At 46.4% G+C, this 12,310-nt stretch overlaps 1 protein-coding gene across 6 annotated transcripts in view; it reads left to right on the top strand.

Moving 5' to 3' along the window:
- The first annotated feature begins 430 nt into the window (after positions 1-430).
- The window catches only part of SLC41A3 (solute carrier family 41 member 3), a 29,053-nt gene continuing 17,173 nt past the window's right edge, over positions 431-12,310 (top strand). Inside the window, exons 1-2 of one of the 6 annotated variants that reach the window (XM_054076235.1) lie at positions 1,434-1,581; positions 2,541-2,858. In XM_054076235.1, the coding sequence (XP_053932210.1) occupies positions 2,568-2,858 (291 nt within the window). In that variant the 5' untranslated portion in view covers positions 1,434-1,581; positions 2,541-2,567. Of the gene's footprint in view, positions 587-1,433; positions 1,582-2,540; positions 2,859-6,787; positions 7,825-11,595; positions 11,615-12,310 lie in introns of those variants that run through there. The other 5 variants (XM_054076231.1, XM_054076232.1, XM_054076229.1 and 2 more) reach the window with 5 other exon arrangements.

The raw sequence follows: 12,310 nt of genomic DNA, 5'->3' as shown, positions 1-12,310 counted from the left end.
AGCCTGGCAGGGTACTGGGAGATCCTTTCGTGGCTGATGGTTGGACCCAGTTGGGAGATCCCTTGTATAACAGCAGCACTCCTGAGCTGGAACCGCTACCAAAATGCCCTTGTCAATCAAGTTCCCCAGGAGACTTTCCGCTTGCTCTGTAGATATTTTTCTTTGAAGCTCAGTGGTAAAGTGATAGCAGAATACATTTAACAGGTCTAAAAATGTCTTGGCGAGGTTGCTATTTTTTTTTAATCCGTGTCTCATCCCTTCTTATTTCTCACAGGAAAACCTGTCTCCTGAGCACCCTCAGGGAAGCATCAGTTGCAAAGTAGAGACATAAAATTACACCAAGTGAGCTGAAATTTAAGCCTCACCATTACAGCAGTGACATTCAGCAGCGAACGCGTACCCTGAACATGCAGCAGCTGCAAGGTTTCGTTACTGTCACTTAGGAAAACCTTCACCTCCCTCTGGCGTGCCCTGCTCCGAGCCAGAGCTCACAGGCCCAGAGGCACCATTTTATCAGTAAGAGCCCTTTAGCGTAGCATGACATCTGAGAGACTTCAGCAGGATATAAGATTGCTCTGGTACTGAGGTATGATTTAATGCCCTCAATTGTTCTGGAAATTTGAGCTGCATGATTCCGGAGACCTGCGTGTGTACAGTTACTTCAGTGCTTACTGGGATTTATGTGCTTAAACGTGATGGATGCTGTAATCACGTTGTGAACGTGCTGATTTCGGTACGGGAGGGGGGAAAAAAAATCAAATGAAAGTTTTGGTGTGATTGTGGTGGAGGCGGCTATTGCACAGGAAGCTTGCAGCGAGAGCTCTTGCAGATGCCAAAATAATAAGGAAATAAGAGAAACCACAGAGGAAATCTCTTTGCTCAGCTCTTGGTTGCAGCCTCCTGCGTGCTCTGCCTGTGCCGAGAGCTGTCACCCTTCCCATGATGGGGTCTTGGGGCAGCGGGATGCTCAGAGGCTTGGGCACATCCCTGCAAGATGTTAGAGGGAACGGCCTTAAGTTGCACCAGGAGAGGTTCAGATTGGACATTCGGAAAAACTTTTTCACGGAAAGGGTTCTGGGGCACTGAGACGGCTGCCCAGGGAGGCGGCTGAGTCCCCGTCCCTGGAGGTGTTTCAAAGACGGGCAGATGAAGCGCTTAGGGATAGGGTTTAGTAGTGGACAGGTACGGTTGGGCTCGATCCATCTCAAAGGTCTTTTCCGACCTACAATTCTACGATCCCAGCGGGGCACCCGGCTTACTCCGAGCGCCTCCTTCCCGGAGGCTCCAGCGCCGCATCCCCCTGCAGCCGCCTACAAAAGGGGTGCAATCACCCTGCCAGCAGAGCAGCGGGGCCCGCAGCCGCTCCCGGGCTGCACAGCGGCTCTCGGGCGCGCACCGAGGCGCCGGGGCCGGCCCCGCAGCTGCCACTCACGGCGCCGCACCGCCCCCGCGGCCGGGAGCGGGGGGCCGGGCCCGAGCTGCCGGGGGCCGGGCTCGAACCCGCGGCCCCGCGCGGGGCGGGTCCCAGCGGTGCCGCCGCGCCCCAGATGTGCGGGCGCCTCCCGCCTTCGCATCGTGCCGGTAAGCGCAGGAGGGGGGGAGCGGGGCTGGGTTTCTTCCTCTCGCAAAGGGGGACTTTTTGTTTTGCCCATCCTTCCTTCATCCCTTCCGTGATTGGGGCCTCCCGGCTGTTTCCTTTGCTCCCAGATGTTGGGCGAGGAGTGGAATGGTCCTTCCTGTGGCTCAGGGGCTCGTCCCGCACATGAGAGCATCAGAGAACATCTGCCGGGGGGTAACCTGGATAGGGGCTGGCAGGAGCTGATGGGGAAAGATTTGGAGCAGGTGGGGTGAATGACATTTATATCAGTAAATGAGATGCAATGGCAGGAAGAGGGTGGCTGGTAATAATTTTTCATCTTTATTTTTGCTTACACGGGGTCATGGCAGCTCCCTTGTACCTGGGTGAGACACACAGTCCGTGTGTGTCAACTGAGACACAAAAGGAAGAAAAGGCATCCAGGTTAGATTAGATCCCGTTATCTAGGAGTGGTGCCCAGCTAGCCGTACCGCTAGGTGCGATTGCATCCTTTCCTGGACTGCAGGGTGCCCGGATGTGAACTGCTCCCATTTCATAGCTAAGGGTCACATCCTAAAAAAAGAGGTAGATTCTGCTGGACTCCTCAGTTTTCTTGGCACCCGGTGTGAGAGCTGGTGGGTCCAGAATTCAGTCTGTGTGCAGCACCCTCTGCATCCTTCTAGGCATTCCCAGGGTGTGACCCAGGATGCACAGCAAGCACTCCAGCACCAACATAGGCCTGGGAAAAGAGGTGCAGTCACAGAAAAAGATTGATTTGACGCTATGCAAAGTTGAAGGTAAACTAAGTGGTATTATTTGACTCAGCAGAGCATCTAAGGTTTTGGGATTAGGTGTTGGTTTGCCTTCAGGTTAGCGGAGTAGACAAAATACCAGTGGGTTTCCTGTCTCTGACGCATCTGATGCCTCCTTTAGTTATCTCGTTGCTTCTGACTTTGTTTTTCAGAAATACTTTGTGATCAAGAGAGCTACCATGAAAGGTGAGGAAGTTCGGCAGAGGAAAAAAGAGGGCAGGACTAGGAATGGAGAGCGATCCAGGCACAAAGCAAAGAGCAAGGGTAAACACAGAGAGAGCCGACTTGGCAGCCAGGAGGCAGAGGATGTCTCTCTGTCTGCACAGCAGAAGCTGTTGGCTGAGGAGAAAGCAGCCATGGCAAAGTCACAGGAGGAGTCAGCCATCGCAATTTGCCTACAAGTGCTCCTGCCATACCTTCTAGCTGGGCTTGGCATGGTCTTGGCAGGCATGGTTTTGGATTATGTTCAGGTAAGGTAAAGGAACTGTTGTACCTGGAACGGGATAGGTGGGAGACTGCTTCAGAGGCAGAGAATTTGCTCTGGGGATAGCAAAGTAAAGGAAGATTTGCAGCAGTTTCACTCGCCAACATGTCCTTCAGTTGTCATGTACTTCTGTGCAGCTCTCAGGAGACAACGTGTGATAGTTTTCTGGCCCCATTTCTCCTCTGGAGATAAAAGGCAGTACGGTACTAAAGAGCACATGAAGGATCTGAGGCATTTATGTAGGCAGCACAGTCCTCTGCAAAGATCTCACCTTGGTCCTGGGAAGAGGGTGGTGGAGGTGCAGTCCCAAGGGCCTTGGTGGCATAGTGCTTCCCTGCAGTAGATAGAGCTGCAGCACTCCTGGATGTAGCTCAGGGAAGTCCTGCATCCCTTGCTTTGCTATACAAGGAGCCAGCCAGTCCAGAACTGCTAACACTTCATGCGACCAGCCCAGCCCGCATACCACATCCTTTTCTAAGGCATTGTAGGAAGTGACTCAAATCCTTGATTCTTCTTCCAGTCAGAATTCAGATTCTCTGATGGTCAGCACCAGACCTTTCCTCCTATGGAGTAGCAATACGGAGCTTTAAAACAGTGGTGAGAACCTAACGTTAGAGGGTTTAAAGCTGCAATTCATTTCCAGAAGACAAATCGCTATGCCTTTACGCTCCAGGTGACTCTCACTGCTCCATGCCTCTTCGTTAACCCTTGTTATTTGACTAATTATTGGGTCAGACTGCCCTGACCTGTCTCATACAGTGACTCTGAAACTACCGTGCCTGCCTTGACAACTTTCACAAATGTGGAGCTGTGTTCTTTTGCTATTAGCCCTGGGCTAATCTCCCTAAGCTAGAAGAGCTGTAAAGTCTTAAGAATGACACAGTATGCTTAACTGACCTCAGCATGTACTCAATACCCAGCAGAATGTCTAGTCAGGGCAGAAAACACCAAGGTAAATTCAGAACACAGCGGCAAATTCCTTTTTGTCTCCATATACGTAATTCTGACAGCCTTGAGCTTTGAGCAGCCACTTTCATTTTTGTTTCTCAGACTGTTCGGACATGTCCTTTCCTATGAATCTCTGATATTAAATGCATGCTACCTTCTATTGTGAGATATTAAAGTGTGAAATAGATTGCAGATGGGTTTATGATGTGTTTTTCTTTCAGTGTTCTTCACTTAGAGTATAACTTTTTTCTAGGAAGGACTGGCACTAATATAAACAGAATGTGAAGCAAACCTCATAATCCTCCAAAACCATAAAAATCTGGTTTCTGTTTTATGCAAATAAAGAGCTCACAAAGAACCCTTGTGTTAGTGCTTAGAGCCTGGGCAATCAAACCATGCAACATCTCATAGGAAAAGCAGGCTTTTGGCAATTAGCCCAGTGACTTTTCATGCATGATCATGGACCACTTAAGTGCATCTCACCCAGGACTCACTCCTGCTAGGAACCGCCTTTCCTTTCTGAGCCAGTCCTGGCCTTCTGTGGGGCAACTGGAGATGCTGTGAGGCTTTGGGCCCCAGGCACTCTCCGTCTTCTTTTCTCAGTCTCTACCTAATCTCTCTTTTCTACCCTTTTTGAACATAGAGAAGAGAGGAGCAAGGTAAGAAACAAAAATGCACAGCCTGATCTGTCAGAGAGCTCACAGATCAGGAGTTATATTGCTCTAACAACAGGACATACGGTCCCTGAAAAGCATCGTTCTCCCGTGAGTCTAAGGTGTCAGAGTAGTGCTGTCTGTTGCTAGCGCTGCCTAGTTATAAGAGCATCCATTAATATCCCATTATTGGGATGATTGGATACGACTAAAACTGTGCTCTTTGGCACTTATCGTTTTCCTGTTCTTTTTGTACAGTGGCAGTGGATGGAGGCCCTAGGTCAGGGTCAGGGGCTGCCTGCTGCTTCTTTGGCTCCTCCAGGGCAATGCTACCTGTTGGCTACTTTGCAAGCATAGGGGTACAGTGTATTTGTGTGCAGCAAAGGGCAGCAGTGTACCTCCCTCTTTTTGCTGTGATGAGCAGTGCAGCCATCAGGTGGGAGTTTTCTGAACCAGTTACAGTCTTCTTAATGCTGTTAACAACCACCGTCTTTCTTCTTAAACCTTGATGTATTTGCAGACAGATATGGTATATTTCTTTGTCAGGAAAATGCGATGTATCCCTTTGCAGACAAATATGGTGTATTTCTTTGTCAGGAAAATGTGATGTATCTCCTTGGTGACAAATATGGTGCAGATATTTATCAGAGGCTCCTTAAATGCATAATAAAATGACCCAGTGTACACACGCAGGTCACCTGAATCAATTGCCTTCTCTGCATAATGATTCATCGGTTGAAGGCTTTTTATGGTGCTTGCTTAGAAACAGAGAGACATGAAGCGTGATAAACTCATAAACCCTGCCAGACTGATGCTTTAGTACAGGATGTGTTGTTGCTGTGGTTTTTTTTAATGGCATTTGAGTCATTCAGGCTCATTAATATTTCCTTTACGTTAAGATTTCTGCCTGTCAGCAGTCCAGCTGGCAGATACAGTGACATACGGGACTAGGTATGCACATTATCAGACCTTTGAAAATCTATGGTAGTCGTCATAAATTGTCCTTTATTTCCTTGAAGCCTCTGTGAGTTTCTAACCAGAAGTGGGCCTTCATGCTGTCACTTCTCAGTTCCTGGCTGGTATAAACTAATTGAGTCGTGTGGTTATTACATGATTTTTATTAACCTCCCTCTTCCAGCTGTTGTGGGCATTTTTTTCCAGTTAGATTAGTACTCCTTTGTTGGGTTTCAGCTGAGTGGACCATTGTTAGGTGCAAGAGACATATGAACGCACCAAGCCAGCCAGGAGTGGAGAAGGCTTCAGGGGTTGTACCAAAATATTAACCTAGAAAACAGCAAAGGGCAGAGTCTCTCGTATGTACTCAGGCTTATTTTCTACCCTCCTATGCTTGCAGAGAGAGATCTGCTTTTCCATCTCAGCCCATTAGGCATCATGCTTTGGTTTGCATGAATTCAGTCCAAAAGAAACACACCATCCAAATAACCGAGAGCTTCCTCAGTTCCCTGTTTAACTTGTTCTGTCTGACTCTGCCAATGGATTTAGCTCCAAGCTCACAAGGACAGAGTCCACATGTCATTAATCTTTACATCTCTCTTCACAAAGTGTCAGGGAAGGGGTTGATTAGTATAAAAAAGTGCTGGTAAGGGAGTGTAATTTATACACTGATTTGGAGCTGGACTGAGAAACCTGTGTCGCTGTGTCTGCCAATGTACGCTTGCTTTCAGTCATTTGTCTTCGCTGGGAATGGCTAGATTTGAACCTGTGGTTGAAGACTGAAAAAGCTCAGTTGCCAATGTACTTAACCAATTCTATGCCCTTGCACCCAAAATTGTGCTTTTAAAGCTTTTTACTTCACTGATCCAATTAGTGTGCCCAAATTAATTATCAGAAAGGAGCTCTAACAGAATACTCTGACTCCTGTACCCGCATGCCCAACTTTGAGTGGAAGAATACACTTCAGTCTTCATTGAGAAGGATACAAATTCTTCATGGCTGTATGTGGCCATGATGCAGCCCTGGTTCTTGAGTTTATGTCAGCTGTATGACTATGGATATTCTGAGGTAAGACCCCCCTCTCTCAAAGGCAGTATCCTCCTGAGGGTATGCAGAAACAGAGTGTTTTGCTTTAGGATGGGAAAGGAGACCAGCTCCCAGCATGCCATGGAAACGTTCACCCTTTCTCTCCCTTGCCAGCAGTGCAGTGAGATTATGGAGCTACCTTAAATAAGCTCTGGCTATGACTCTTATCTTGGCCTTTGCAAACTAGCAGAAAGTTGAAGTGATGACAGCAGATAAGGGTGTTCGCTTTTGAAGCTTATTGGCTGGTTCTCTGGATGTTTTTTTTTCCCCTGAAAGCCAGTCATTCAGAGGTATAGCTAGCATAGATCGAGATCGTTACATCCTGTGGAGCCCATGGAGGGCACAAGAGGGGCAGGGGTCTAGAAGGGCGGATCTTCTCTCACCAGCTGGCTTAGCTGCGTCACTTGCCTGCGGATGAGACCTGCGTGATATTGTCAGCTGTGAGAGATGTGGACTCATGTTTTCCTTGACCTTTCTTCACCTTGAGGGAGAGCGGAATGGATCCTGGTTGTTAACTCCCCACCTCCTCAGCCTTGGGACAGTGAGAAAAGTTCGGCATTGCTTATGGTGGGAGTGAGAGAACTGGGGCCGGTTTGCAGCAGGCTTACTTATTAAACCATCGTATCAAAGGCGAGCCGCAGTCTGACAAGAAATGTAACCTGAGGAGAAAGGACACTAGTGCGTTTGAGCACACCGAGGGATTCTTGCATGACCTGTCACTCTTTCAGTGCTGTAGTCTGAGCAGGTCTTACTGGTTTTTACTGAAGTGGTGGGAGCTGAATGGGGTGTGGGCTCATTTCTATTCGTCCACAGACATCTCCGCAATTTTCTTTTCTCTTTTTTAATTCCCTCCTGGATATAACTTGGAGAAGTAGTGTCCATCAAGTTTGCTGCCACCTGGGATCAACCCACCTGAATCAATTTTGGAGGATACCCTTGCTGCAACCCTCTGGACGTGCTCCTTGGAGGAGAAGAAGCTAAAGCAATTTGGCATCATTGCTGTAGTTTGAGGAAACACGTTTCTTTTGACTTTGGAGAGGGCTACCGGGAGGATCTGTGTGATGTCCTAATCTCCCCCCATTTGCCCTGCTGAGCATGGGGTAATGGTGTTTGACCATGGTGGTCACTCAGTTACAATTGGAACTGTGCTTCCATGGCAAGAAGCTGAGAGGTTTCACCTGCAAGTTGACCAGGTCAGCCAGTGGATTTCTCCCAGAGACTTCGTTCTCCATTGCCTCCCAGATTTTCATGCCATTCCTTCTGGCTGGTTTGGGCATGGTGGCTGCTGGCCTCTTGATGGATGTTGTTCAAGTAGGTACATGTAGTCAGGGTGACTTGTTAGTGAGAGGGTGGGCTGCTTCACTGACCTTGAGTGTTTGTGGGGTTTTGGTTTTAATGTGTGTGGTCCTAGCAGCTGGAGAGATGCTGTAGTCTCTTTTCCTGTTCTAGAGGAACATTATCCATCTTCTTTAGATGGGTACATGGGCTCCTTGTAAAGTGGGATAGTGCCTTTCAGACAGGCTGCCTGACAGTGCCCTCGGTGTGTTAGACTGGGTGCTCCCTTTACTGTAGCTAAACACTTCGGTGATGATTGCTATGAAGCAACTGTGATCTGACTGTGGCATATTTCCCTATTGCGTGATATTATTTCTTTCCTTCAAGAATCGCTGATAAGAAGATCTAGGTCAGGGTTGTTATTAACTACCTGTCTCACTCAGAGGCAAGTTTATGCTTTCAGTTCTTTGCGAACAACCTAATGTAATCTTTGGTCTAGAAGGCATTTAGATACTGCAATGAGAGGCATGCCAGCATGAAAAGATTAGCATTGCCTACAAACTGAGTGCTTCTTGGACGGATTCTGAGGTGGGTGTAAATTTGGATTAACTTCCATTGACTTCCAAGCAGTGCTGCTGGGTTTGCACCGTTTTGCCCACAACCAGAATCTATCCCATCTGTCTTTCCTTTGTACCAGTGGCACAAATAGAAATGTAAAATTTGATCTAGTTTGTGCATCTCATGCCAGTGGATTTACAAATCAAAAGGCTGGCAGAGTTTCCCAAGGATATGTCCTGCACTCTGAGCTCACTGAAGTACATTGGATTCACTGGCATTACTACCACAGTGGGAGCTAAATATGGGTACTTGAGTGTTTGGAAAGACAATACCTTGCTGTTTTTTCATGCGTTGGAAGAAACAAAGAAGACAGCGAAGTTGAACAAAGGGAATATGAGGAATATCAAAGAAGGGTTAACTAGAGTGGCACACACTGTTGCTGTGCTATGTTTGTCATCTCCACTTTGTGCCATGCTTAGGCACAGACCTGTCTTGCAGCATTACAGAAGTTCTCAAACTACCCAAGATGTTATGTTAGCAGTAAGCAGTTATCTTTGGCCAGATACCTCAAAGAAGGATCAAGACATAGTACATTTCCACTTGATACCCTTGGCAGGTGAATAGGTCTTTGTCTAAAAGAGGTTGGATGTGTTTCCTAAGAACTGGACTCTGTTCAGCGATGTAACTGTATCCAAACTGATAAAAAATAGCATGCCATGTACACCTACGTTGCACGTATCCTTTTAATACCAGAGTGCAATCTACTTTTGTGTATTTGTTCACTAGACTCTTAGAAAAGGGATCATGCGTGAAGCACAGTAATAGGAAGTGTAAATTTTGGAGAAGGTGTTTCCAGCTGTGTTGAAATAGAAGCCATCAGTCAGTGGGTTTGTCTCCCAGAGGAAGGAGCTAGTGCACTGAGAGTCACAGCTGGCACAGAGAGGTGTTAGTGAGGTAAGCTGCCATGATATCAACAACTCTCTGTTTAAAAACAAAAACGGTAGCTGGGAAAACCCAGAGATCTTAGCCTTTAAAGGTTTGGATTATTCTTCTGTGCCTTTTTGTCTTGAAGCTGCTGATTTGCAGCTTTTCTTCCTGCAAGTGTGAGAGCTAGAAACTCACTATCCTGTCCAACTAAAACCTGAGACTAAGTTTCTTCGCTTAAGGACAAAAACTGTAAGTTTTATATTAGCAATCATGAGGGCTCATGCTATTGAAACTATAGTTTTTTCTAGTTCAGGAGTCTGGGGTTTTCCCATTTTTCAGGGGATGGTCTGACTGAGGAGCACTTCAGCCTGTTTGCAGTCATGGCAAAACATTCTTAGGAAACTGCATATCTGCATCTGACAGAGAGATATGTGAGCAGGCTCAAGCGTGGTATCTAGAGCGTACATGTGTGTTTAGTGGAGCCCTTGTTTTGCTATGTACAAAATATCTTGAAATAGTGGAGTTCTGTGCTGGGAGTCCAGCTGGCTCTCTTGTTTGCAGGGCTGATGTTGTTGTAAAGAGGAGAAAAAACAGTGGAAATTGCTTGCTTGTGTCCTATCAAACTTCAAAGGATTTTGGCAGTTTCTGATCTGCCTTAGGATGAAACCAAGAACTGTTACTGTTAAAAAAAATAAAAATCAACACAAGAGATTTTTCTAGCCCAGTTGCCTCCAAGGCTCAAACCTGAATCTCTCAAACTGTAATAAAGGATGCTCAAAGAAAGAGCCATTTGCCATTCTCTTTTCTTGGTTGTGGTCTCTGTGCAAGACTGGTAGCATGGCATAGATCTTTTCCAGCTGGATGTTTCCACCTTTGCTCAGTGATCCTTGTCCAGCTGGTTGATCTGGATTCTGGGCTGGCTGGCATTGCTGGAGACCTTGCAGAGCCCTGCCAGTGTCTGCCCTACTCTTTCACAGTAAGGTGAAGAATCAGATTGAAGCTGGATGATATTTCAAACTAGAGAATTCAGGAGGAAAGCTTCCGTTTCGTTCTCCCCCTCCACACCACTGCAGTGGGACACAGTCTAAATAAAAGGCACAGACATGAGATAACCTTGTCCTTTGCTGAGAAAAGCCCCTGAGATTATTAGCATTGAGAAGGGTTTTGGATTGGCTTGTGTTTTATAGCCCAGGATCTTTTGATCTTTCTATTGACTTGTTCAGGGCAGTGGGAAAACTAGAGGTTTCTTAGCTGCTGTCATGGGAAGATGGATGTCCTGGAGAGGTGACAGGACATGGTTGGGATTGTGAAGACAGTATAGAGAGAGATAGTGGGGCTAGACTGCGTGTGAGGAAGCTGTCTAGGTACATCATAGCCTCTCTTCCTCTCTGGGACTTAATGAGCAGATCCAGTTGGCATGGAGACCAGCTGCAGTGGTTCACGGGGTAACCAAGTTTCTCCAGAGTTGAGCTTTAGGGCTGTAACTCCATCATGGGGGCATGAAGTGGCTCAAAGAGTCTCTACCTGGCTCAGTGTCCATGTGGGGGTTTGCAATGCTGCAGGGAATGTTTCTGTTCCTTCTAGGTGGTTTTAGTCTTGAAGGACAGAGATGCTTCCTAGACTTAATCCAGCTGTCTTCATTCAGGCAGCTTCTTGCCTGCACAGCTCTAACCTGCTACACTCACCTGCTCGTGCAGCTGACAGTTCTGCACGGTGATGGCATAGGGATCACCTGTTTATTTTGTATTTCTGCAGTCTCTAACACAACAGAGTCCTGGCTACTGTGGTATAAATCATTACGAATCTGTCCTCAGGCTCTTGGTGAGTCACTAATGAGACTCAAATGGAGGCAATGAAGTCAGGGGTTTTTTATTAGTACAGTTGTGTCATTCTTTATTAATTGTTAAAAGGCTTTCAGTGTAATTTTATGTAAGGCTGAGTCTACAAAAATCATACCGCACATTCTGTAATGTCTGTTGCGATGGCTTGAGACCTGCAAGATTAATCGTGAACACAAAGATTGGAGCTTATGTTGAGATAACGAAGTCATATTTCCCAAAGGTGACTTGCAGAGAAAATACAGACAGTTGAGGTTTTATGTTGCTTTTTATTTCTATGTCTTTTTATGTGCAAAATATTCAAGGTCTTAAATGTGAACGTCTGCACGCCTTTGTATTTTAAATGATTGGGTTTTTCTACGTTGTGACTATGAAGTCTATTTTTTCTCCTCTTTCTTTTGAAGGTGTCAAAGATGTGTTTGGATCTTTATTCTTAATTAAAGAGAGAGGAGAGGGAGGGATTTGAATCTTTAAAAGAGATGTCCACCCCTAGCTTTTCTCAGGTATTTAAGTTCCATGTTAACAAATTCAAACAAAATTGTAGTGTGTCAAATAAGGTGACTATTCTCGCGTTGTGTTATTTACTTGACAATAACTTTAACATCTTGAAACATGCGTGTTTCCAGGTCACCACTGCCAGGAAATTTGCCTTTTAAAATTGCTAATAACGTTTTGCCTGTTGTCTGCGCCTCTGAGGGATGTCTTGCACTGCGTGCTCAAGGCTGACACAGCCCCACTTTCATTCATCCTGACTCAATGGGAAGCTGTGAGGTCTTCCCAGCAGACAGCCACGCCGCCGGCTTGCCACAGCTTCCCATGGCACAACCAGAGCAAAACACCAAGCCATCACACGCTGTATATATTTCCCACCAGGCTGACTACTGAATGTGTCAACATTTCCTGAGTCTGTCCAACCTCCTGGATTCTCAGGTTCATAGAATTCCGATGGATGTGGAGAAGATGGGCAGGGATCTGTTATTCGTTTTGTCCTCTAGTGCCACAATTCAGGATTGTTGTACAATACTTGACAGTAACAAGTTAGCATTAATGAACAAGTTAATCCTTCGCATGGCATATAGCTGAAGCATGGAGGTTTTTTTGCCACAGCGTGGAACATAGGTTTGAGGGGGGAGATTGAATGAATACCTGAAAGAAAAATCCTTTGAACAGTTGTAAGTGTGCAGAAACATACACATAAC

Source organism: Cuculus canorus, chromosome 11 (assembly GCF_017976375.1).
Source record: "Cuculus canorus isolate bCucCan1 chromosome 11, bCucCan1.pri, whole genome shotgun sequence".
Taxonomy (NCBI): domain Eukaryota; kingdom Metazoa; phylum Chordata; class Aves; order Cuculiformes; family Cuculidae; genus Cuculus; species Cuculus canorus.
Note: the sequence above shows the minus strand (reverse complement) of the source record. Positions and strands in the feature narration are given on the sequence as shown.